The sequence below is a fragment of the Diabrotica virgifera genome, chromosome 6 (assembly GCF_917563875.1).
Source record: "Diabrotica virgifera virgifera chromosome 6, PGI_DIABVI_V3a".
Taxonomy (NCBI): domain Eukaryota; kingdom Metazoa; phylum Arthropoda; class Insecta; order Coleoptera; family Chrysomelidae; genus Diabrotica; species Diabrotica virgifera.
In genome coordinates this window covers 65,610,274-65,637,970 of record NC_065448.1, presented here as the reverse complement: position 1 = coordinate 65,637,970, position 27,697 = coordinate 65,610,274, and the positions used below count along the sequence as shown (strand labels likewise).

At 32.1% G+C, this 27,697-nt stretch overlaps 1 protein-coding gene across 3 annotated transcripts in view; it reads right to left on the bottom strand.

Annotated features, from left to right (window-relative positions):
* The window catches only part of LOC114329157 (hemicentin-2), an 869,111-nt gene that overhangs the window by 625,177 nt on the left and 216,237 nt on the right, over positions 1 to 27,697 (bottom strand). For all 3 annotated transcript variants that reach the window (XM_050654496.1, XM_050654495.1, XM_050654497.1), the window contains exon 2: positions 26,604 to 26,736. In XM_050654496.1, coding sequence (XP_050510453.1) covers positions 26,604 to 26,736 — 133 coding nt within the window. The remainder of the gene's footprint in view (positions 1 to 26,603; positions 26,737 to 27,697) is intronic.

Sequence of the window (27,697 nt, the reverse complement as noted above, 5' to 3'; positions counted from 1 at the left end):
ATAACACCACATCTCAACAATGGCAAGTCTTTCTTCAGATGCGCCCGTGATTGTGCAGGCTTCGACTGACGAGTCTGAGGAAGAAGAAGAGAATGAATATTTAAGCTCTGATGAGGAGTTTGAAGAAGAAGTACAAGATTCGGACACCGAATGTATTTAGCTTATAGTTTTATACTTTTCTACCTATATATTTATAATAATAAATTTGTCTTTTTCTATCATATTTGCAAAATCTATTGTATAGTACGTATTATTTTCCTTTAATTAAGGAAAAGTTACTTAAAAAACTATAATATATAATAATTACTCTAACGTTTCAAGGCACAACAACATGGGTATCGCCAGGTCACGTGATTTTTCTCGAGCAAACGGACTCGCTTCGCTAGAACAGAGGACGCAAACAGCTATCGGTATACGCCCTTTCTCACAGTGCTGCTTACCTATAGCGCTTTTCATTTATATGCACGCGTAATTTGTTTGACGACATGGCAGTTGGAAAATTTCACCAAAAAAACCTGTCTTTTTAGAATATTTATTTTTAATACTAAAAAATACCCTGTCAAAATAACAATTGCACCTCCCTGTCCGGAAGAAATATACATATATATAGCTATGTATGTACAGTTGTATATTTTATATTCGTTAATAGTATGTACAGATTCAGATGAAATCTTCTGAAGTTCAGATGCATCCCCTGAAAATAATCCTGGGACGCCCGTGCAAGTATCTTGCACAGTTAAAATCGCCCTCAAATCGCCTGGCTTGTTTATTTTCCTTATATTTGAATATTTAAATTTACTTTAAAGTCACGTCACTAACATTTTTTGTAATAACAATTTTTACCCTTTTTTAACTTTGGGGGGGATTTTTGGGGAAAATAACCGCTACCCTCCAGCCAGACCAGCATTTTTGTATTAGGCTATCATGGAAGAGTCACCTGAAAAATTTTCAGGTTGCCTAAAATACCTACTCAAAAATGTCTCACAGCTCTTGGACCATATTGTTCATAATGCGCATAAATCCAATTTTCCAAATTTTTGTTATATATTTTTTTGCGTCTCATTGTCTCTAAGCATATTAGGTCTGGATCCCGCGTATGAAAAAAAAGTTGATTAATAGCAAGCTGAAAATTTGTTAATAGATTAAGGGTATCTAGTCGGACAAACTTTGATGTATGGGAACACTGGAACAGGGGAAGTTTTAATTGCGGAACAGATTAAAAATTTGGAACGTCAGAACACGAAAACGTCACATGTATTTTGTCCGACAGAACTTCCAATTCATTTGTTACCGATTCATTAAAGTCTCATGCAAAAATCAGACTGCTATTTATCACTAAATGGGCATTTTAATGAGTGGAACACGTAGAACATGTCAAATGACAGGAATTATGACAGGTGATAAATAGCAGTCTGATTTTTACATGAGCGTTTAATGAAAGGGTAACAAATCAATTGGAAGTTCTGTCGGACAAAATACATGTGACGTTTTCTTGGTCTGACGTTCCAAATGTTTAACCTGTTCCACAATTAAAACTTCCCCTGTTCCAGTGTTTCCATACATCAAAGTTTGTCCGACTAGACACCCTTAAGCTATTAACAAATTTTCAGCTGGCTATTAATCAACTTTTTTTTCATACTGGGGATCCAAACCTATATTCCCGAACTAATATATTCCATAAAACGACACTCAATCCTAACTGCAAGACGCAAGAGTCTCGCAGGCTTAGTCTTGTTCTTGCTCAAGTCTTGCACGGTCAGTCTTGGTCTTGATCTTGCTAAAATAAGGCGGTCTTGGTCTTGGTCTTGGTCTTGCTAAAACGCAAGAACAAGACCAAGACTGCAAGACCAAGACCGATTTTGGGCAACACTGATCAAGATGCAGTAGAAATAAACAAACCAAGACATGTTAGATGCTACTAGGAGCACTTCCGAATAATAATTTAAAATGTATATACATTGTAAATCCCAAATCATGATTTCCAAAATTTATACATTGTAAATTATGATTCGGGACTGCTCCTAGTAGCATTTAGCGTGTCTTAGTGTGTCTACTTCTACTGCAGCTTGAGTGTAAATTTAGTATAGATCCATTCTCCTTCACTGCACAATTGAAGTTTTTGTACCATTATTAGAGAGATTTTAGACCCTCTACTTTTTGACGTACGTTAAACGTAAAACGTTATACTTGTCATGCGCAATGAGTGCGCAATAAGGGATAACGTATTTGCTTAAAATAGATTTTGAAACCCTTCAGAAAATACACACACAGATTAACGATAATTAATTGATTGGTTGACTTACCTGTTAAGGAGGGACAATCATAATTGTCCTATCTTACATTTCGAACATTTGTACTTATGGTAGTGGTCTTTTCGGGCCGCTGATCACAGTTTAAAGAAGCAGAAGAAGAAAAAGAAGATTATTAAGCTTCTTGACAAGTGACGCCCGCGCATCACTGTTTTTTTTTTTTTTTTTTTTTTTTTATTTTATTTTTATCGCACAAGACATGGGTGGGTTCAAAAGAATCAATGGGGGGGAGCGTACAAATGTTCGAAATGTAAGATAGGACAATTATGATTGTCCCTCCTTAACAGGTAAGTCAACCAATCAATTAATTGTCCTTCACATAACATTTCGAACATTTGTACTTATGGTAGGCTGTTGAAAGATTAAACAATATTGTGCGATAAATCAACAAAAGTACATTGCAATCCAAAAATGAATAGTACTTAGCAATTTTTTTTTTTTTTAGAAACTTTACACAAAATATATACATATGTATACCTAACTAATATATTAGAGCAATTATTAATTAAGATTCATGTTTATATTTTAATTATATGAGATGTGTACTTTCAACCAGGTACAAATAAACATAATAAGAAAATTAATGTTCTTACTAATATTAGTAACCTACACATGTAATATAATTACAATTACATACAATTACATGGACTCACCAGACAATACGGTTTTGCAAAGAGTCCGTAATCTTTTGCTAGAGGTTTATTATAAAAAATATTGAATACTTGAGAATTTTCTGTCCATCTCGCCGTCTCTCTAATATCTTCTATAATCCGGTTCTAACTCCCGCTGAGGTAGATGCATGTCTGACACTATACACTTTAAAAATATTAGTGTCTATATTTTTAATTTAAAAAAAATGTTATATCTATCTACTCAACGCCTGGGTAGATGTTGCTTTATACGTCTCTTTTTTTTTTTTTTTGTTTTAGTTATAAACAAATTGTCTTCCGATTGAGGACGAATGTTTTAGAAATCTCTAAACACTCTCAAATGTGTTTTTTGTTTTAAATAGGTTGATATTTGTGTATTTATTATTATTATTATTATTTTTTGGGGAAGTCTTTATCCTATGTTATATCAAAATGTCAAGTTTATCTTGATCCATGAAAATATTCTGAATTTTTATTAGGTACAGGGTTTGCAATCTCTGAACTGAAGTGAGTGCAATCAACATTACAAGTTTGTAAGTAATATCTTTCAGGGAAAGGCTTGTGAGACGAAATAATGTTTCTAAATAAAGTAATACTGGTAGAGGGTCCCAAGTTAATTAATATTTGGGCAATTAAGGTTTGAGGTTATATATACATTTGTAAAAAAAATTTAAAAATATTTTTATAATATTCTAGGATATCTTCTATCAACGCCAATGCAGCACTGTGAATGTTAATACGAGCTATAATTATAATCCGGTTCTACGATAGATTTAATAAAATTAAAATTTGATAATTCAAAGCAAAATGGTTATTATTTTATACTAAACCGTCACCATCTCTTGAAAACTGTATCACACAGATTTAGTGATTTGTTGTAATAGATGGGATGGAATCCTCAGGAATGCCTTTTCTTAAAAAGCTTGCCTGACAAGAATATGGAAACCCGAAGGATGTCCTGGATATAAAACCCCAAAAAAAATTCTAGATTAAATTTTTATCAGGTCCATAATTATCTTTTTGGTTGTGTAAGGTATGGTGGTCAAAGGTTGTGTACCAAGGCTGAAAAACATAAAATTTAAATCCATGCCAATCTAGAGTTAAGGCATTGGCTTTCTCTGATCCGGGGTCAGGGTTCAAAATTACATACCTTGCACATTTTTTTTTTTTTTAGGATATATGGCAAACATATCGATTTCTGGAATAAGAAGCTGCTCAAAAATTATAGTAACACAATTATCACTTAAAGAATACCTACTCTGTTTCTATTTTTAAAGATCTTGATTCCGAGTCAGGCAAAAGCATTATTTTTTTTTACTGTTACAGATGCAAAAATAATTTTTAAATTCCTATTTTCACAGAATTATTAAACTTATCTGCAAATGTTGAGTACTGTACACTACCCATCTTGTTAATGCAAGACACAGCTGTTGCGTTATTTATTCCTAGCAAAATGTTACAATTCCTATATTCGTTGAAAAAGGATTTCAAGCCACTATATGCTGCTAGTAACTGAAGTACATTTATATGTAGTTGTTGTTCATGACTCCAAAAACCATGAGTTTTGTTATCAATGCAGCATACCCGCCATGCTAAAAGATATATGCATCGCAAAATATTTCAAGTACATAATTGGATTATTTTATATTTTGCTCACTAATTGGTATGTTATTTAACCACCAATTGTAATCATTTTTAAGTATTTAGGTATGGTCATTTTAGTGTTATAACTATTAGTTTAAGAAAGAGGCTACTTTTCTTTTGTATTTATTTATATATTGTTTTTTTTTTTAGTATAATTTTCCATATTTAACTTCCATAAATGGACGAACTGTTACAAGCTGACCGATTAAGGCTGCAAATGATCTTATTTTACATGTACTTTTATTTTTGATGTTCTGAATACTATTAGATTTTTTTTTTGTCAGCAGGTGCAAAATATATCAGGTTCGAATCAAACGTAAAACCAAGAAAAGTTATATTTTGTGGGGGTGAAAGTATACTTTTCCTTTTTTTTATTTATAGTAAATCCCAAGCAGAAAAAACATAGAAAATGTTTAAACAATATTTTCTTTACATTTTAAATATGATTTTGAAATTGGTAAATGGTCCTCTAAAAAATTGACAAAAGTAAAGCCTCCTGTTATTAGATTATTTAGGGCTGGTTTTAAAGTTTTTGTAAATATAAAAGCCGAGATATTATTCAAACCAAACGGTAAACAGTTTAATTAATATAAAAAAGTTCTGTACTTAAATTTTAAATATTTTTTAGAATTTTAATGAACAGGAATAGCAAAATAGACAACTTTTAAATCTATTTTTGCCATAACCCTTGAAAATGAGCTTGAGGACTGACCTATTATAGTCTTCCAGCTTAAAATATGTGGCTTCTATAAAGCAATTCAATTGTTTTAAATTCAAAACAAAATCTCTGATTTCCGTCTTTTTAGGCACAAAAAACTACGAAAAATAAATTGTCCTTTTGTATGTGAAGAAGGAGAAATAGTAATTTTTAATTACTTTTCAAGTAATTTTTTTTTGTCATACGACCAGTTTGGGTCTATGAGAATTTTTGGTGCTCTCTCTTCAGAGGGCGTTGTTTTAAATAAAATATTAAAACCTTGACCAAACTTAAAAATTTCTTATCTGAAGTAATCCCTTTCCATATTTTAATACAGTTAGCCATATTACCCTATTAATTTTTATTGACATTTAGTATGACATCCTGGTTGTTCTCATTTGCTTTTGGTACTGCTGTCTGTTCGATTGTTTGCATCTCGATGCTAGTAGAGGGTGATTTGAGTACTGACTTTGTCCAATTCTTGGTCTGCTCAAGGTTGGATTGAAGTTTAAACGCTGCTGATTAAAGTTGCTAGATTCTGAAAGAACTCTTGATGGATGCTGAGTGGAAACAGCAGCTTGGCTTTGTGGTATAGTCTTTGGATAAACAGTGGTCTTTTGTGGCTTCGTAATGACTTCGAGATGACTTAATAAAGCTGATTTTGTATCTTTGTTTAATATTTTTGACAAAACCAAACAAAAAATTATTGTAAGTACACTTACTAACTTTGTAATATTAAGGTAGACGATAAAAATCAATGCAGAATGTGCAAAAAGCAGTTAAATATATTTTATTCTATTCTAAACTTCTGGGCTACTATAAGTAACTCTGCGAAATAGGAGTAGCTCAAAATAAAGATTTTCTGGGCTACTAAAATAGAACCCTCTTCTAGTTTTATTGTTTGAGGACAAACCAAACAAACATTTAATGTAAGCAGTAAACTTACTACCCTCGTAATATGAAATCTAGGCCAAATGTGCACAAAGTAGTTGAATAAATACATTTTATTGTATTCTAAACTTCTGGGCTACATTAAAGTACCTCGGAGAAATAGAAGCAGATAAAATAATCATAAAGATTGTCTGGGCTGCTAAAAAGTACCCTCTGCTGTAATTTTATTGTTTGAAGACAAACCAAACAAAAAGCTTGGTGTAATTAAACTTGCTTGTAATCTTAAATCGAAGTAGAATTTACAAAAGTAGTGAAATAAATATAATTCTATTGTATTCCAAACTGCTGGGCTACTGTAAAAATACCTCTGAGAAATAGAAGCAGATAAAATGATCATAAAGATTGTCTAGGCTACTAAAAAATACCTCTGCTCTAGTTTTATTGTTTGAACACAAAACCAAACAAATAATTTAGTGCAAGTAAACTTGCTTGTAACGTGAAATCGAAGTAAAATTTACAAAAGCAGTTAAACTAATATATTTTGTTCTATTCTAAACTTCTGGACTACTGTAGAGTACCTCTGAAAAATAGAGGCAGGTCAAATAATCATAAAGATTTTTTGGGCTGCTTAAAAGCACCCCTGCTCTAATTTTATTGGTAAACCCTTTATTTTGTTCTATTTTAAACCTTTGGGCTATAATTTTATTTTTAAATCCCTAATAATGTAGTCTGTATTACTTTGGGCTACCTTAAGGTATCCTTATTGACACAAACAATATAAATTTTTGCATAATATCATGTCTGTCGGACATTTTGCTACAAAATAAACATTAATAGGAAAACCACTGCAGTGTGGCAACATAGCGCCTGTTACATCTCTGTGTGTTTTGACAAATACTATTGACGTTTTGAGTATTTCGAATAGGGAAGAAGGCGAGATATAGTAACTATGACAACAGAGAAAATATATTGATAACAACAAAAAAGGACCCCAAGTTTGAATTTGGTTAAAATTGTCATTTCGTAAATATTAAATATTTATAGTTCGATCTATTCACACATAATTTAGTTTATCTAATATAAAATGATTCAAAAATATCTTATAAATAACTTGGTCTTTTGGGATAAAACCCAAAAATATCATATAAATACCTTAACTCTACCAGTTTCTGTTGCAAATTTTCATATTTCCGCCTCTTTCGGGATACACAATTATTCTCTGATGACTTTTGTGGTATTTTAAACACTTAGTCCTATCGCCAGGGGGGGTACAACGGCCTCGTTAATTCAGATGGACTTACTCAAGTTTTTTTTATGTATTTTGACCCGTAGAACACGAATTTTTTGGGTAACAGTTGATCCGGATGTCGATAAGATTGTTATAGACCAAGAACTTGAGGAATCAAATAACAGCGATTTTTGGCAAAACAAAACAATATTTTGTATTCTTTGGGCCATTTTAAGTAAAAAATATTTCTACAAGTTTTTTCGTAGGATGCACAGTTTTCGAGATAAACGCGGTTGAACTTTAAAAAAATCGAAAAATTGCAATTTTTGAACCCGAATAACTTTTGATTAAAAAATAAAATAGCAAGTCTGCTTACCGCATTTGAAACTTTAAGTCAAATTATATCGGTTTTGATTATTTGCATTGGTAAAAATTTATTTTTTTATTGTTTAACAAAGCTATAAACACGTACGGTTTCCCGTGCTTTTACATGCGTTTTAACGCATGTAACGTAGAAATAGTCTTGATTGCACTAGTACCTATTCTACCTATTCGTTCGATTTTAAATGAGAAATCATAGAAACATCACTCACGCACTAGTTGTTTGTAGCTTTGTTTAACAATAACACAATAAATTTTTAGCAATGCAAATAATCAAAACCGACATAATATGACTTGAACTTTCAAAGGCGCTAAGCAGAATTGCTATTTTATTTTTTAATCAAAAGTTATTCGGGTTTAAAAATTGCAGTTTTTCGATTTTTTGAAAGTTCAACCGCGTTTATCTCGAAAACTGTGCATCCTACTAAAAAACTTGTAGAAATATTTTTTGCTTAAAATGACCCAAAAAATACAAAATATTGTTTTGTTTTGCCAAAAATCGCTGTTATTTGATTCCTCAAGTTCTTGGTCTATAACAATCTTATCGACATCCGGATCAACTGTTACCCAAAAAATTCGTGTTCTACGGGTCAAAATACATAAAAAAAACTTGGTTAAGTCCATCTGAATTAACGAGGCCGTTGTACCCCCCCTGGCGACAGGACTAACTGTCTAATAATTTTTATAAAACTATTTGGAAAGCACTTGTGATCAGTACACGCACAGAAAAAAAAGAGTGATGCGCGGACGTCACTTGTCAAGAAGCTTAATAATCTTCTTTTTCTTCTTCTGCTTCTTTAAACTGTGATCAGCGGCCCGAAAAGACCACTACCATAAGTACAAATGTTCGAAATGTTATGTGAAGGACAATTGACATTTGGCAAATGTAACCTATAAAACGGCAGTTGTGTGCTATAACTTATTTTATTGAATTATTTGCCATAATGGAAGAAAATGTATTAAGACGTTCACCAAAGACAATTTACTACTTTAGGAACACAAAACATCCATCCTAAGTTTAACAAGACAATTCAATCAAGTGTCAGATTTCTCAAGAAATGGTGTAATGTAGAATTATTCTACCAGGGTTGCCAAGCAGATTATATTCAATTATATTATAATATGTTTATTACCTGATAGTTTTTTTTTAAAACAAATTTTGATTACAATTTTATACATCGTTACTATATTTTTTATTCTAGTTGTCTCTGGTTCAGCCCATATGACTTTTTTTTCGTTTTTTATGATTTAGATATATGACATTTGGCAATCTTACAAATACGTAATCCCTTAATAACGTGAACCTTATTTCTACCTAAATAAGGGGACACCTTATCCGCTAATAAAGTAATACGTTATTTTTCAGTTAATGCGCATGAGCAGAATAGCGTATAACGTTAAACGTTGCTGAAATAAGGGGTTTAAAAACTCTCTATTATTCGTTAATATTGCTTCAATAATACTGACCGTGTAAAGGTCGCCTTTCTGACAATTCAACAAAATTCCACTCTTATCAATTCTCAATGGTTCTTACTGCAAGATTTTCTAAAATAATTAAAAATATCATTTTACAATAACTTAACACCGGCTGGGCAATAAAAAAAGAACTTCGGTACCACCATTAAGATTTGTATCTTTCTATACAAATATAAGAATTTGTATATTTTTTTACAAATACCCGCTTTGCATGTGCTTAAAAAGTTTAAGCACAGTTTATCAATTTCTAAACTATTGTTCTGCTATCTTGAAATCAAGTTAGCAGAATATGCGATAACTTAAAAAAATGGCAATACATTTTTTCTTGGAACATTAAATTTTCATTTAATTTAGAGAATACTTTGGCATTCAATTATAAATGATTTATTAGTTTTTGAACTACTATTCTGCTAGACTGATTATCAATTTAGCAGAGCATTGTTGGAATTTGCTTATCAACTATAATATATTTTGTTATCAACTATATGATTATATTATCAACTATATATACTGTAGAATGAACATGTGAAGTCTTTCTTCCTGGGCGGGCATTTCTCCGAATGCATTACGGCGATACACTCTTACCTAAAATTGCATAAAGTATCATGTTACGAGGGATGTGATTGCCAGAACGGTATGTTTGTTCTGCGTTCGATATTTAGTCTGTGAGTATATCTCGTTGTAGAAACACGTATCTTAATTTTTTTGTATATTATTGTATTACGGTTTTTCGGTTAAAATAAAATAAATAGTTTGTTTACGTTTATTTGTACCTTTTATTATCTGATATTCCTAATAGGTTCTGGGCTCAGTTAGGTTTTAGCTCACCTGTATCCTCCTTAAGATAATAATTAAAAGTGTACAGTCGCGAAGTTTTCGTGGTAATCGAAATACAGAATGGCGGAAAGTGCGAAATATAACGTCGAAAATTTGAACGGCCAGAACTATCAGTCGTGGAGTTATTTAGTAAAAATGTTGCTCATTCGACGATTCGTATTTGAATCGTCGGTGTGTTAACACGTTTTGTTTTTGTTCTGTTTAGCGATCGACATACACGAGTGTGTTATTGTTATTTTGTTATTGTTATTGGAGTGAACGAAACTGTAAGTTTTGCACCAGCTTTGTTTAATTTATTTTATGTTTTGTTTATCAACGACCCAGTTAAATATTGCAAATTGACCTTGACCATAACTATGGCAAACTACCAATGTGAGAATTGTTTACATGAATTCCCCGAAAATGACAAATATAATAAGCTTCGTTGTTTTGGGGAATGTCAGCGAAATTTCTGTATGCACTGTTCTGGATACAACAAGACCATCACCAAAACTCTCCTGGACCCAAAAAATTCAAATCTAAGATTTTTCTGTAAACTATGTGATTCGCCTAGCCTCAGATATTTAAATGAAAAAATAACAAATCTATCAAAAAATCAGATACCTCATGAGAACTTTAATGCCTTAATTCAACTAACTAAAAAATTGACTGATAATTTGCCCGTTTTTATAGAGACATACGATTTATTAACCAAAAACGATGGCAAATTGGATTACCTTACAAAAAAAATTGACGAGATCCATAAATTAAATAGCCTAATGAATCCTGAACATCTTTTAAAATCGGTACGGCAAATGCAACAAGATATCTTCAATATATCGTCAGTTTTTTTCGGCTGTTCCGATGATACTATTAAGGTTCAAGTTGAAGACTCAAATTCATCCGAGATAAAATTGGGATTACAAAGGCTATCTGAAAACATCAGCGAAATATCTAATCAGATAAGTAATCTTTCCAGCAAACTACCTGCTATACAAACTGAAAAAGAGGTACCTAAAAAAAAGATAGTGTATGTCACTTCAAGCACCCAAACTGAAGGCCCTCAACATTTCCAAACCTGTCCAGAAAGAAAGTCAAAAGTTTCAGAAGATAAGTGTCATTTTGTTGTTATCAGTAACTTAACCGCAGCATACACCCCTATACAAATAGTACACTACATTAAAGAGAGGCTAGGTATCAAGGATTATATTAGATGTTACGCTCTCCCTAAAGACTCCAACACAGCAACTGGTTCCTCATTCAAAATAGGCATAAAATCCAAACCATCTATCGACTTATTATTTAATAAGGAAATTTGGCCACCTGGTGTCAACATTAAATGGTCTATAGAATCACCACACTCTGAACCAAAGACTTCATCTGAAGAAAATATGAATCCGAAGTACATCAGAAGCCAGGTTAGCTTGGAAAACCCAATTACCATTCCAAGCAACAACAAAAATGAAGTTGAAGACACCAATATATTTACAGACAAGCAGGCCATCACAATTTGCAAATCTCAAGAGCCTTTCCGTTCCCATATCAATTTTGTTAAGAAAGATACTTTGGAACCATCCATAAATTTGGATCCTTTAACACCACCAAGAGTTAGACTAACTAATAACTCGAACAGTCGATATCTTCTTGCAAGATTAAGGGAACCAGACATCTTAAAGGCAATTAAACTACATCTTGCTTTTCTTCACGATCAGCCTGCTTCTGTATTTTATGACGGATATACCAACACCAGCGTGAAACTCTTTTTGGCTTCCGAAGGATTACCTACTAAGACTGAAGAACTACGAAAAGTTCTTCTAGAATTTAACCATGCCTATGGAATTGGTCCAGCTGAAGTGGAAGCTGATCTTGCCGCTTATAGGTCCTATCTAACTTCGGAACGAATTATACACCTACAAAAGTCAAGGGAATGTCACCGAAGTTATTATTCCACTGGCTCTCCAAAGCGAAATTTTTAAACAACACGACGTGTTCTGAGGGACTAGAAACCTCAAATTATTTTAATTATTTTAGTGATGACAACTTTGGCATGGTTCTGATTAATATTCGTTCTATAAGAAATAAAACTGATGAATTGTTTTTGTTTCTGGAGGAATTAGGATTTCCTCCGATAGTTGCGGTTACAGAGCACTGGCTTGAAGTTAACGAGCCTTTTTTTGTAGAAAAATATACCACAATTGCCAGGTATGATCGTCCAAGTTCGGCTCATGGAGGCACCCTGATTCTCTCTAGAAATAATGATTTTTCTCTGGTAACAAAATATGACTTTTTGTTAAGTGAATCCTTCTTTGAGTTTTCCTTAGTTTATAATAAAAATCTTAATCTTTACATTATTTGCATTTATAGATCACCTGATTCTACCGTGGAACTATTTTTTCAGAACCTGCTAAATTTGTTAGATGACCTGCCTCATAAAAGCAGAAAAATTCTATGTGGTGATTTTAACATTAATTATGCTGCTGCTAGTGCTACCCAAGTGTCCCTGGCAAACATATTTGAATCGTATGGTCTCTCAATGCACGTTGATTCTCCTACAAGGATTACAAAAACTACATCTACCATAATCGATTATATTGTCTCAGATTTCTCACCCCTTGATGTCTGCTCTACAGTTATTAATGCGGGACTATCTGATCATGAAGCAGTGTATACGAAGTTTAACATCTTCAGCAAACCCTCCTCAAAAACCCGACGTTTAGGTAGGATTTTTTCCGCCCGGAATTTTCGTAAATTCCAAAATTTATGCTTAACTTCTGAGTGGCAATTTCCTTCTATAGACGTGGACTATAATTTCAGTGTTTTTCTAGATAAGCTTCTCCACATCTTCAATAAGGCATTTCCTTTAATTCCTATTAAGCCAAAACATCGGAAACCTTGGGTTACGAAAGGTATTCGCATATCAGCTAAGAATATGCGTTCACTACTATACATCAAGAAATTTACTACCAATGTTGCTGTCACTGAATATATCATGAAGTACAGGACAACATATCTAAAACTTGTCAGGTCAGCTAAAAAAGCCTATTATCAAAATCGTCTGGGAAGCTCTAAAAGTGTTGCAAAAGAGACTTGGTCTATAATAAACGATCTTCGAAATAAAACTCACACAGCTCAATCATTTTCCCTTCCAAATCCTGAAAGTCTAAACGACTACTTCGTTAATGTGAGTAAAAATATAACATCAACAATTTTGCCGCAACAAGATCCTATTTCCTATCTTCCTAATTCAAGACAGGTCTCGAATTCATTCTTTTTACGACCAGTCGATAACTCTGAACTTATCCAAACAATCAATTGTATCAAAAGCAAATCATCCTGTAGTACTGATGGACTATCTATAAAAATTTTCTCTAATCTTACAGAAAATGTGTTGGAAATCCTCCTCTCACTAATTAATGATTCCTTCGAAAAAGGTAAATTTCCAGAGTGCCTAAAGACAGCCATTATTATTCCTCTTCATAAGGGTGGCGAAAAATCTGATGCCTGCAACTATAGACCTATTGCCTTACTACCGGTACTCTCCAAAATTATTGAGAGACTCATTAAAACTCGACTTATGTCCTTTATCGTTGATAACAACATTTTATCACAAAATCAGTTCGGCTTTTTAACAAATAAATGTACCACTGATGCCATGTTTTCTGTACTACATGAGGTTTACCAAGCACTAAACAATAATCTTTATACTGCCACTGTTTTCTGCGACTATGCCAAAGCTTTTGATTGTGTAAATCACGACATCTTGATTACAAAACTAAATTTCTATGGAATTCGAGGTATTTCTTTGAACTGGTTCCAATCCTACTTGAATAATCGGAAACAACTAGTTAGAGCAAATGATACTGACTCTAGTCTCAAAAACATCGTCTGTGGAGTACCACAAGGTTCAGTATTGGGTCCTATACTGTTCCTTATCTTTATAAATGACATTACTAATTTAAAAATCAATGGGAAAATTTTTCTTTTTGCTGATGATACCAGTATCACTTGGAGCAACTCAACTATTGCATCTCTTCATGAAACTATAACTTCGGATCTATTGACGATAAAGACCTGGTCTGACTCTAATTTACTCTCTTTTAACGTAAATAAAACAGTAGCATTATCCTATAAAGGAGCTCTTCAACCTTTGCCACTTCATAACAGCCAGATCAGTACCGTTGATTCTGTAAAATTTCTTGGTATTTTTCTAGACAGCAACCTCAAATGGTCCCTTCATATCGATTCGTTAAGTAAGAAACTCGCCTCAGCTTGCTATGCAATACGATCTGTCTCAAGGGAACTCAATTTAGCATCTTCTAAAATAACATATTTTTCGTTGTTCGAGTCTCATCTTCGATATGGTCTTCCTTTTTGGGGTTCTAGTACAGCTGCTCAATTTGATGTCATTTTTAGATTGCAAAAAAGAGCAATAAGATATTTGTTTGGCCTCAGAAGATCTACACATTGCAGAAGTTACTTCAGAGATCACGAAATTTTAACACTTCCATCTTTATATATTCTAGAAACGGTTTGTTTAATTCGTAAACACCTTCATGTCTTTCCATCAAGGCCCAATCATCTTTACTCCACCAGAAATTCAATCTTTGATATTTATTTACCGATTCCATCCACTGAGTTAGTAAAGAAATCTATATTATATTCCGCAAAGAAACTGTACAATCATCTTCCGTTACAACTTAAATCTGCAACATCTTTCCCTAAGTTCCGAAAAATGACAAAAGCCTATCTATCCAAAAGACCATATTATTCAATAGAAGAATTTCTTAATGAATAACTAAGAAAATTGGGTTCCATGCGCAGTAGCATAAACTTGTCAGTTCCTTATGTTGTACCTATTTTATTTTATTTTTGTATGTTCAATTTGCAATTTATATATGTTTTGCAATAAATTGTTTTTGTCTTAGCTTTTATATCTTATACTGTACATTGTTGACGATTTATCTAATTTTAGTAAATTGTAGTTGTTATTTGTTATTTATATTATGTTTTTCTTTTGACTGTATGTAAGCTTTGTCCATAAAATTGTAAAAATTTTCAGTGGCAATAAAGCATATTTCTATTCTATTCTATTCTCATCAATGCTGATTTATGGGAAATAGTTTCGAGTGAGTTACCATTACAAGCAGACCGAAGCAGTTCTTGGAAAAAACAAAATGATAAGGCTTTGTCAACTATAGCCTTGCTTGTTGACGTTAATCAATTAGTGCATATCCGGAACAGGGAATTCGCGCGCGATGCGTGGGTAGCGCTAAGGGAGTGTTATCAGAAATCAAGTTTGTCTAGTATGGTGTTTTTGTTAAAGGAAATCTGTAGGCTATCGCTAGAGGAGAATGGTGATATGGAAGCACACATTAGTTTGTTAAGGACAGGTACTCAGCAGGAATTTTGCTGGGAAGTCTTCCAGACTCATACGAGTCATCGAGTGAATTTACTCTAGAATTTGTTACGAGTAAATTAATAGATGAGTACAGGAGACGTCAGGGAGCTTTGGGAAGAAATCAGGAGGAGTCGGTGATGAAATCAGTATATGAGGGTAACAAAAATAATGGCACTGCAAGGGTAGAAGCAAGGCAGTGTTATTTTTGTAACCGTAAGGGCCATTTTAAACGAGATTGCTTTAAGTACAAAGCGTTTAAAAGGAAAAGGCCAATAAAGTCACTGAAGGTACTGATGATGCATGTTTTATGGTCATTTATAGCTCAAGGGACGGAAAAGGGATTCTGCTTCGTGGTATGTGGAGCTTTGAGCCACGTGATTAATTACAAAGGATTCTATACCCAATTTGACAGTAGCAGAAAGGGCGTTGTAAGTTTTTCGAAGAAAGGGCAATACTCCGAGGTTCAGAGTATAGGGACAGAACTTATTGGGTGCGTGACTGGTTCGGGAGTGGAAAATTTAAAAATTGACAATCTTCAAATAGTTGTATATGCCGGGATTAGACTAAAACCTGCTTTCGGTGAAAAAGCTAACCAGTGCGGGACATAATGTGCAGTTCGATAAAAACGAGTGTAAAATCGTTTTACGCGGAAAAGTCGTCGCGAGTGCGGTGCCTTCACCGGACTTTATACAGCATACAAACTTTCAACTGTGGACCATGGTTTGAGAGTTTTGGAGCACTCCAGCAACTGTCAACATATATGGCATAGACGGTTTAGACACAGGGATATAGATGCAGTCAAACACTTAATGGAAAAGAACATAGCAGTCGGGATTGATATGACAGAATGTAGGATTAGGGAAACTTGTGAATGCTGTATGAAAGGTAAAATTTTACGTAAGAGTTTTCCAAAATTTTCTCATAGAAATACATTTAATATTCTTGACTTATTACATTCGGATATTTGCGGGCCCATGAAGACTGTTACTCCAGGGGGTAAACGTTATATTTTGACTATAATTGATAATTTTTCTAGATATACAACTATATATTTATTAAGTCATAAAAATGAAACGGTAAAATGTATAAAAGAGTTTATAGAATTTACGAGTAATCAGTTAGGTAGGGTTCCAAAAGTAATTAGATCAGATAGGGATGTCGAGTACGTAAATAATAATTTAAGGGAATTTTTAAAGGGTAAAGGTATAAAAATTCAACATACTGCAGGGTACTCTCCAGAACAGAACGGAGTTGCAGAGAGAAAGAATCGATCTCTAGTTGAAATGGCTAGGTGCATGTTAATCGATGCGGGTTTAGCAAAGAAATTTTGGGGGGAAGCGATAGTGACAGCCAATTATTTGCAAAATCGATTACCTACTAAATCGAAAGAAAAAACGCCCTATGAATTGTGGCATAAAGTAACACCAAATGTGTCGAATTTGCAAATATTTGGGTCTGCGGTTTATAGTCACATTCCCAAAGAAAAAATGAAGGATAAATTTGATCTAAAAGGTGAGTCACTTTTATTTGAAGGTTATTCCGATGAATCAAAAGCATATAGATTGTTAAATGTAGATACAGAACGTATTACAATTAGCCGTAGTGTGGTGTTTTTCAAGAGAAATATATGCGTCGAGAAAAAGAGGCAAAAAGTGAGGAAATATCCATTGGCTCCATGATGGAACGGGAGAAAATAGAGCCAAACGACGTAGAAGACAGAGAGATTGCAAATTTTGAAAACAAGGAGGAAATAGAAAATTCTACGGATACATCTAACAGGTATGAGAGCTTAAGTTGGGAACAATCCCATGACGATGACGGTGATTCTAACTATAAAATAGATACAGATCTCGATATAGAGAATCCAGGTGATCGTAGATCTAGCAGAGTAAATAAAGGTGTTCCACCTGAGCGCTACATAGCAAAGTTGACAGAATTCCAAGAAGAAGAACGAAGAAACTTTAAAGAAGCGCTTGAAGGAAGTGATAGTGAAAAATGGAAGCAAGCTATGCAAGAGGAAATCACGTCGTTAAGGAAAATTTTTTGTAAAAGCAATATTGATACATGTTTATATCGAGGATATACCAGCAGAACGCACTAAGTAATTTTTTTAGTTATTCAACTATTAATGCAGTCGTATATAAAAGGTATGTTCTATATACTGCAAAGACGCACTAAGTCGTGCTTATTATAATAAGAGAAAAAAATTTAATACTAAGTCAGTTTGACTGTTTCATTTACTAGCAGAATGCATTAAGTACTCTTAATGCAGTCTGCTTGTACTATTTTTGCGAAAACCGAACATACAACACTATATTAACTTTGACTTAGAACATTCTGGTTGTACAATCTGTATACCTACCGTTAGGTTTAATCAAAAGTTTAATGTACGAAAAAGAAAAACCTTTTTAAGAGAAAGTAAATAGATTTTAAATGCAGCATCTAGAGACTTGCAACTTTTTGCATTGTGTTCAGAATGATGTCGGGAAAAAGTCTACAATAGAAAAATGAATGGAAATGTTAATTGCATTTTAAACTACATAAAATGTATCCAAAAATGCATAGACATGTCAAGATAATTAAGGGCCAGGTTTTGTCACTCGTGGGCTTTTGGGGTCGCTGAATACGAATTCTAATATTAAAATATCAAAAATTTACAAAATTTACCTAATGAAAGGGCACTGTAAATCCAATCATCGTATTCTTCATAAAATTCTGCGCATATGTGACTTCACAAGTTTAAGTCTACCTTTGCAAATAAGAAGTGGGGGTGAGGGAACCTTCTTATGAAAAAAATGGCTGTTAGTCCGGTTCTGCTAACTCGAATTTTGCATACTTGGTACTGTTGAAAACAGCTCTTTTTCGTCAATGTAAGTGTCTTATTTTCGAAATAGCATAATAAGTAATAAGCAAGCTAGGAGGCGTTACTTAAAAATTTTCAGAAATATAGTTTTCTTTTGAAAATATTAAGTACAAGTATGTATTTTTAATCCTGTATTACAAAATTAGACCAAATTAGCAACATAATACCGAAAACCGTAAGTTGATACCTTTTTTCTATCTCTAGATATTTTAAGAAACGTGTAAATTTGAAACAACTGTTAATGTCACCGGTAAAGGAAGTTAAGGAAAAGAAGTGTGCTATGGAAAAAACAAAGAAACATTTTCCAGATGTAAACGTATATAATTAATTAAAACAACAATAAGACAAACAACACTATAAAATATAACAAAGAAATAAAAGCAGCTACTTATTTAGTGACGACCTAAATTTTCAAATTGTTGTCCATCATTTTTGATGCAAGCATTTACTCTTTCAAGAGTAGATTGAACAGCAGTCTCAATTTCTGCTTTTGAAATGCTTTGAATGGCGTTTCGTATTCCCTAGATTCTAGATGTTGTTTTCTGGAGAAGTGGACCTAGTGGCAAAAACAAGGTCTTTAATCCGTCCCCATAAATAAAAGCCTAAAACAGTTAAATATATTTCTATTTAATCTACTCCTGAAAGAGTAAATGCTTGCATCGAAAATGATGGGCAACAATTTGAACATTTAGGCAGTCACTAAGACTAAATAAGTAGTGCTTTTATTCCTTTGTTATATTTTATAGTGTTGTCTTATTGTTGTTTTAATTAATTATACACGTTTACATCTGGAAAATGTTTATTTGTTTTTTCCATAGCACACTACTTTTCCTTAACCTCGTTTACCAGTAACAGTAACAATTATGTTTAAAATTTACACATTTCATAAGACATCTCGAGATATAAAAAAGTTATCGACATGCGGTTTTCGGTATTATGTTGCTAATTTGGTCTAATTTTGTAACACAGGATTAAAAATGCATACGTGTATTTAATATTTACCAAAGAAAACTAGATTTCTGAAAATAATTAAATAACGCCTCCTAACTTGCATGTTACTTATAAGGCTATGTCGAAAATAAGACAATTACATTGACGAGAAAGAGCTGTTTTTAACTAGAGCAAATATGCAAAATTCAATTTAGCAGAACCGGACTTAAAGCCATTTTTTAATAAGAAGGTTTCCACTCACCCCCACCTCTTATTTACAAAGGTAGACTTAAACTTGTATAATCAAATATGCTCAGAATTTTATGAAGAATACGATGATTGGATTTCCAGTGTCCTTTCATTAAATAAATTTTGTAAAATTTTAATTTTTTAATTTTTGATATTCAATTGCGCCCTCTAGCGGTGGACCTACAATAATTATGAAAATAATTTCCAGGCTTTTCCCGAGGCGACTTTTGTTATAAATATTTTTTTCTCAAAGCTGTACTATAAACGGTTCCTGAGACATGGCCGAGAGCCATTCTAATTGGTATACCCGGTACATAATAATATATTTATCAAATTATAAGGATTAACAAATTTAGAGGTTAATTTTAGTTTCACAGATAAATTTCATTAAACAATCATATATATTTTTGCTGTTCAGAGACAATAGATAGAATGTATTGAAAGTTGGAAAAACATTACATTTTATTAACCCTTCGATTAAATTATAGGTGTATGGAATGAATTTTCCGCAGTCAAAGAAAGTGTGATTCAAATCACCCACTTTCTGACAATAAGTACAAAGATTTGAATAAAAAACTTTAATTCTTTATTATATAAATTATTCTTTATTATCTTTATATTCTTTAATTATATATTATATAAGTTATTCGAATTTACTATATTAATTTTCATCATTTACATCGTAATGATTTCGCCATCAAAAGATTTATCGTTCGTAATCATTCAAATCACAAAAAGCATTACACCCGCATTTCTTATGTCCCTCCTTTAATAAATGGAGAAATTTATGCAAATTTTTTATCCCATCCAGAATCTCACACGCATTGGAATTCCAAACCGATTTCGATGCCAGTACGTCTCTGTCATTGTCAGTTCACCAATAAAAGTGTTGAGCTCAGCAATTTGGCATCCAGGTTCTAGAACTCTTTGATTTATGTGTATCTAGTTCGGCTAAATATTCTGAATCCACCAGAAGTTGTTTCCTGTACATGTCTGTACTGCTGATCGATATGCAATTTTTAAAATAAATGTTATAGGGCACTTTCCTTGATCACTACCATATTTTTTGAACGAGAGTTTATACGTAGCCAAAGAAGTTATAAAAATAGAAACCAAATATTAAATCAACTTCTTTTTTACTCTATAATCATATAGAAATTAATGTTACAAGAAACAATATGTTTGAATTATAAAATTTAATTGATAAATAAACACACATAATTGGTAAACAAGTAATTATTTAATATTTTTACACTCTAAAAAATACAAAAAATGCAATACAAAAAATATTTAATATACCTACTATAGTAGGAGACGCAAGAATGCTAAATTTGCAGTTACTAAAGAGTTATAGGGACCTATTGGGTTGTGAAGATTAGGTCATAAAACCAAAAAAAAGTTAAGTTAACTTTTCCATTTTAGTGGAAACCATTCCATTTTCCTTCTTTTAATTTAATTTTCCATTTCCAACAATCGTTTTTTCCTATTATAGCGCCATCTATCCACAATTCGATAAAATGTCTCGAATAAAAGTTACTTATTTTTACGTATGGAATCCCAATTTGCAATAAAATTGGGGGCTCCTATTTAAGATTTTAAAGTAACCCCTTCACCCAACCTTCGTGGGTGGTCGTGTTTGATGTTGGACATGTATTTTTCAGTTTTTGATATAACGTCCATTTCGCGAAATATCGCGGGGTTCCTATCTAGACTTTTAAAGTTACCTCCCACCACTCTCCGTTGGAGGCCGTGTTTGGTATCATTCTATAGATTTTTGAAAAATATTGAAAACGTATTTTTCAGTTTTTCGATTTGATGTTCACTTCGCGAAATATTCGCTTATTTTGTGAAACTTTGTGACTCGCCCAATTCCTGACGCCCCACTCAAATCCTCATATTTTTGAAATATACACTGTTCTACATGTCTGTACTTAACTTACATTGTGATAATCTGACGATTTCGAGTTATTCTGATAGATTTTTTTTCGAGCCCCCCTTACCAAACTCCCCTGTATTAGAGTGCATATTATGGTAGGGGTTCATTTACAGGCTGCAAGGTTTCTCCCATGTGATTTTCTGACGCGCTCGAGTAACTGAAAAAGTCCCTGCTGGGACTCCTCTACCATTATCCACCTGATAATAGCACTGCAGCTATTAAGTTATTTAATCAATGGGAAGTGAAAAGTATTTTTGAAATTTGTAAAATTTAAAGAAAATACATTGACTTCAAAAATACTTTTCTTTTGCCATTCATTCAGTTGTCATAAGGGTGTAAAATACATATCAGTCGTTTCAATTATTTAGTTTACATCTTACATCAAAACCGATGAACTAGGAAGAGCTAGGGATGTCAACTGCGATGTGTATGCACGTTTCATCGATTTCAAGAAGGCATTTGATAAAGTACCACATAGAAACTAGATGATATCTTAAAAACATCAAGACTCCATGGTCAGAATATAAGACTAATCTCAAACTTATATCTTCAACAAAAGGCAACAGTGCGATTCGAAAATGAATTGTCCTAAATCTTCATAATCGAAAAAGAAGTTCGACAGGGTTGCATACTGTCACCAGCGTCCAGGAACCTGCAGGAGTGGCGAATTATTTGCGAGCAGGGCAAGATCCACAACGGATTGTCTAACCAGTTATGATGATGATCATTACAGTAAATTGTCAACTAAATTATAAACAGTATTAGCTATGCAGGCAATACTGTATTTCTGTCAGAGAATGCGCAAGGGCTCCAAAGAATGATGGATAGAACAAGATCTTGTAGAAACATGTTACAAATGGGCCCAAAATTAAATTTTAAGATGATAAAAATAACGATTGTTAGTTAGAACATCGACATAAACGCCCACGTTGCCATAACAGGGGAGTGCAATTAGAACAAAAACATGCATTGTTTCGAAAAAATTCAAACACGCTTATATATTTCTAAAACTTTTTTGGTAGTCTTTATACATGTTAAAGTAAAAAGTTCTACTCGCAGATTTGGCCGCTAATTATTTATTAATTGTTTAAACAATAACAATTTTTTGTATAAACAATTTTAAAAATATCGTTAAATTCATCATTTTACTTTGATCAAATATGTTTCTATTTTGTTTTTGATTATGTTGAATCCGAATATGGCATTGCAATTTGAAAATTCTTATACAGTATGTCTGAGTAGCTAGGAACCACACGGAAACCTTTTTTATTATCAATTTACGAAAAAACAGTCATTCTTCATAAAATGCTCTGGATAGTCAAAAATCTAAAACTCAACCATCAGATATCAAATTTAATCAATTTTATATGAGTTGTGTCAAAAATATGAATTTCGTTAAAGAGTAAAGTACCTCTATATTCCAGAATATCAAAAAATGATATTATGAAAAGTTGTTTGAAATTAAAAACTATGTTTAAATATACAATTACATCATTTTAATCGAAAAATAAATTTTTCAATTTTTTCTCAAATTACGAATTCTCATCATCATTTTATTACAATTATGATAACTATTTTATTATCACTTTTACGAAAAAAAGCTATTTTTCATAAAATGCTCTCCCTGGTCTAAAATCTAAGATACAACCATCAGATATCAAACTTTTTTAATTTTATACGAGGTATGTAAAAAATATGAATTTTTTTTCTTAAGAGTTGTGCCCTTATTATTCACAATATTTTAATTAGAAGGGTGTAGTGGAACACTTAAACAAATTTTTTAATTCCAAACAACTTTTCTTAATAACAATTTTCGATATTTTGAAATGTAAAGGTACTTTACTCTTGAGTGAAATTCATATTTTTTGACATACCTCGTATAAAATTAATTAAAATTGATATTTGATGATTGCATCTAAGATTATATACGATGCTGAGTATTTTATAAAGAATAACTTTTTTTCGTAAAACTGATACTAAAAAAGTTATCAATAGGTTCTAAGTTACGCAGACATAATGCATAAGAGCTAAAAAAAAATTTTGCTGAACATTTATTAATATTGTTAAAGCTTATTATTAAATGTATTTTAGGTAAGTTTTACAGAAAAAAGTTTAGATCACTTTGTATTAACATTATTTTAACTGGTAATTTTCGGTTTTTTATTACATTTTTGTTATCTTTCTTAATTTTCTCAAAAAGAAATAGTTTATTTCATTTATAAAGTAAAATAATTCAGTGAATTTTTAAGACTACATCCTTAGCTTTAAAAAAGCACTTATAAAACTGTAATAGGTCTGTTCAAACTTGAGTAATACCGCCTTAAATTCGTAATAATTCTATAAAACCACGAACATTTAAAAATTTACATTTTTTGAGGCGTCATATTATTATTGGAATTAAATTTTTGAGATTTTTTTATGGAAACGTCATTTAGCAATATGCTTGAAAGGTAAGTTGTGCAAAATTGAGAGCTTTATAAGAAAAATTGTATTAGTTACACATTTTTAAATAATTTTTAAACAAAATTCATGTAAGGCTCATTTTCCGCCCACACCGTACTTATGCCCTTACATTTTATTTCCTTTTTTTATAACCATAATATAGCTTAATTATTCTTCTTTCATGTTAAATTTGTAAAATTTCATTTGATCCATTAGTTAAAGCATTACATTAAAATAACTCAAGCGTGCACTTCGCCGTACGCTAGTTTACAGTGCGCCAATGTTTGTGAGAGGGGTGACGCGTTATATATAAAAAATTATAGAAGATACAGATTTAGTTCTAGAAAATTCTTTATATAAGGTTACTTTTGTAAAATTTTCTGAATTTTTGAATGGTCAAATCAGTTTTTATATAAAATTTATATTTTCGGAGTTATTTAAAAACATCTAATGTAGTTCATTTGTTTAATAAAAAATGAAGCAGCCACTTCTCGAGTATAACTTTTTGATATGTAGTGTATTAAACATTTCTTAATGACATTACAAAAAGTTCTATCTTGTTTGATTTTTTCCGAAGTGAAAATCTATATGCACTCCCCTATGAGAGATCCACCAGTAAAAAGAGTGGAGAAAATATGCTATGTAGATTGCAACTCTAAGTATACCTGGGATTATAGCTATGAAATAAAAACTAGTATTGAAATAACCAGAAGCTCTCTTAACGATCTTAGGAAAAATATCTGCAACATATCTTTAGATATCAATATACGCATAAAAATTGTTAAATATTAAAACCTATAGGAATAAAAGGCAGATATCGAGCATCTAGTTTTATCAAATCTGGCCTTTATATAAATCAAAAGTATACTTTCGCTAACCTAGCATCATCAGGGGCATCTGAAATAAGCTAAAAAAATGCCATTGTAGCAAGAAGTAGATGGAAAAACTTTGACAAAAAATCTAAAAACAAAAAATTACAATAACGTAGATTTATTTCATCAAATTAGTTCTGTTCAATTAGTAATTCAATAAGTCTACGTTATTGTAATTTTTTGTTTAACATCAACTTCGATTTTTTGTAATGTTTTTCCAGTCACTTCTTGTTACAATGGCATTTTTTTGGCTTATTTCAGACGCCCCTGATGATGCTAAATTAGCGAAAGTATACTGACTTGGGCCAGATTGAATAAAACTAGATACTCGATATCTGCTTTTTATTCCTATAGATTCGATATATTCGAGCATTCAACCGACTTCTATTTTGTTAAATATTAGGTCATTTGTTAAATATTAGGAATACGGTCTCGTTGGTTATCTTGTCCGTCAATGATATCCTTAGGATTCACTTGTCTAGTCACATATCGAAGGCTTCAATTTTTTTCTCGGTCGCTTAAGTAAGTGTCCAGGATTCTACTCTGTAGTATAATATTGAGAAGGTATAACATCGTAGGAGCCCTACTACTTTTATCTCCTGATTGAGGTTGTGGCTTTTAAGGAATTTGACCATTTTATTGAATGCACATTGAATGCAGCTTTCTCTATTCTACATTTATTTATTTCTTGTGAGTAAAATCTCATTGTTCGTTTACTATTGTTCCAAGATAGTTATACTGTTTTACTTGGTACACTGGTGTATTCTTGATAAGCATTTGGGCGTCCCTAATTTTATTTTTGCTGATGACCACGTTTTTGATGTGTTCACTTGTAGTCCAAATATTTCAATTTCTTCATTTATTTTTTATTAGTTGCTGTAAACTGTCCAAACTGTCTGCAAGAATAACGGTGTCGTCTGCGTAGCGGATGTTATTTAGGCGTTCTCCATTTAGGAGTATTCCATATTCGCAATTTTCCAAGGCTTCACTAAATATTTCCTCTGGATATAGGTTAAAAATATAATAGGTGAAAGTATACATCCTCGTCTAACGCCTCATAGACAAGCTAACACTTGAGCTGGTCGCATCTTCTATGTAACGGGCATATAAAGCCTTGAGACCATTCTCATAATATGGTCTCATTTTTCCTGATTAGAAATAAAAGTGTACCTATACGCTGTCAGTTCGTACGTAGAGGGGATATTTACAAATTCGCGAGCGCCAGTAGTGACAAGTGTGTAAACCTTTACCGGAAATTTGACATAAATGTCAAAGTGATTAATTTAAAATTAAAATTAAAAACATTAATTATAAAAAATATTAGTTGGTCAAAGCTGTCGTATATATTTTTACCTTAAATATATTTACGTTTTAAATACTGAATTTAAGTTTTTTTGCTGTTCCGTAATAGTTAATTATAAATTATTCTATTAATCTTAGCACCATCTACACGATAATTGTGAAAGTATGCGAAGTAAGAAATTCATATTTTATCAATAGAACGTCAAAATGGTTAGCAAAATCTTTAAAAAATCGATTACAATTTAATTACTTTTTTGCGTTGTAAATATTAAGCGATAACAATTAAATAATAAATTTAAAAATTACCGGTTAAAGTTGAATTAATAATCCGCTAGGAGCGCCACCAGCGAAGCTCAGAGCGTATACAGAATCTGTAGCAAGCGCCTCCACCATTTTTATAGAGCTCACTCCAAAAATAATGTGATGAGTTCATGGTAATGATTGGTCTGTTGGGATATCTCAATGTATTAATTTAAAACCGACTACAAAATAGAAAATTAATTATCTGTACCAACTTACCTATACAAAGGCATTCCTAAATTATCCTTAAACCAAAAAAGCATTGTAACGTTATCATTGGGAAGGGCTGGAGTTATATCACAAGGTAATTCCACGTCTTTTCCAGGTACGCCCCAAACAAGACGAGCTGGTACTGAAACAAAAGGAAACGCATTGTTATTTTTGATAATTTTTTCAACAAACTGTGGTTTAAATAATATCATTTTAATTTTGAAGGTAAGCCTTTATTAAATATTCCCGTGTATATTAGAGTAAAAAAATTCTAGAACAAAAGAAAGATCGCCATTGTTATAATTAGATCAAATGATGAACATCACTCGTTACTCATTCCCGAAGTCAAAAAAACATCCAGAAAAATGAAAGGAATCAATAACAATAGTCAAACGACTGGTATACAATCACTACACAATATTTGAGAAGGTTAATGAACTGAGGAAGAATACTGGAGAACATATACAAAGATTAGGTTTTTTTATAATAGTTACCTTACACTAAATTGTATTAAAATTACCAATTATACCAATACAAATAATTATATCATGAGTTCAGTCGATAAACTATAGCCATTGGAGAATGATAAGACTTTATCTTCAAATTATGAATGTTATAAAATGATAGTAAAATGTACCTACTTCTTTGAGTATATTTATTTTGTACTGTATGGTTTAAAATCGATTTATTCAAACAACAATTTGTTTACAATGACAACTATCAACTTCCAAAACTCAATCAATATCTCAACTGTCAACTTCTGTGTTTACAGATGAGTCCCTGAAATTGAAATTTACTAAACGCAAAAGCAAGTGAAAGTAAGTGACATAATTCTATAAGCAATTGAAAAAAAAACATGTCTTTTACATTGATTTGGATAATTCTGATATTATAAAAATTGACGGAGCTATTCTAAAAGAAAAATAATATCATTTTTTGAAAACATATTCGGAATTTTAAAAATTGTTGTATGAATTTTTAAAAATTTTGGAGCCTAAATTATAATGCTCTCAACGTCTTCCAAAGCTCATTTGGTGGGTATTTCTAAGTACCTTGACAAGTGTTTAGTAAGTATATGTTATGCATCGTTTTCCCGTTATTTA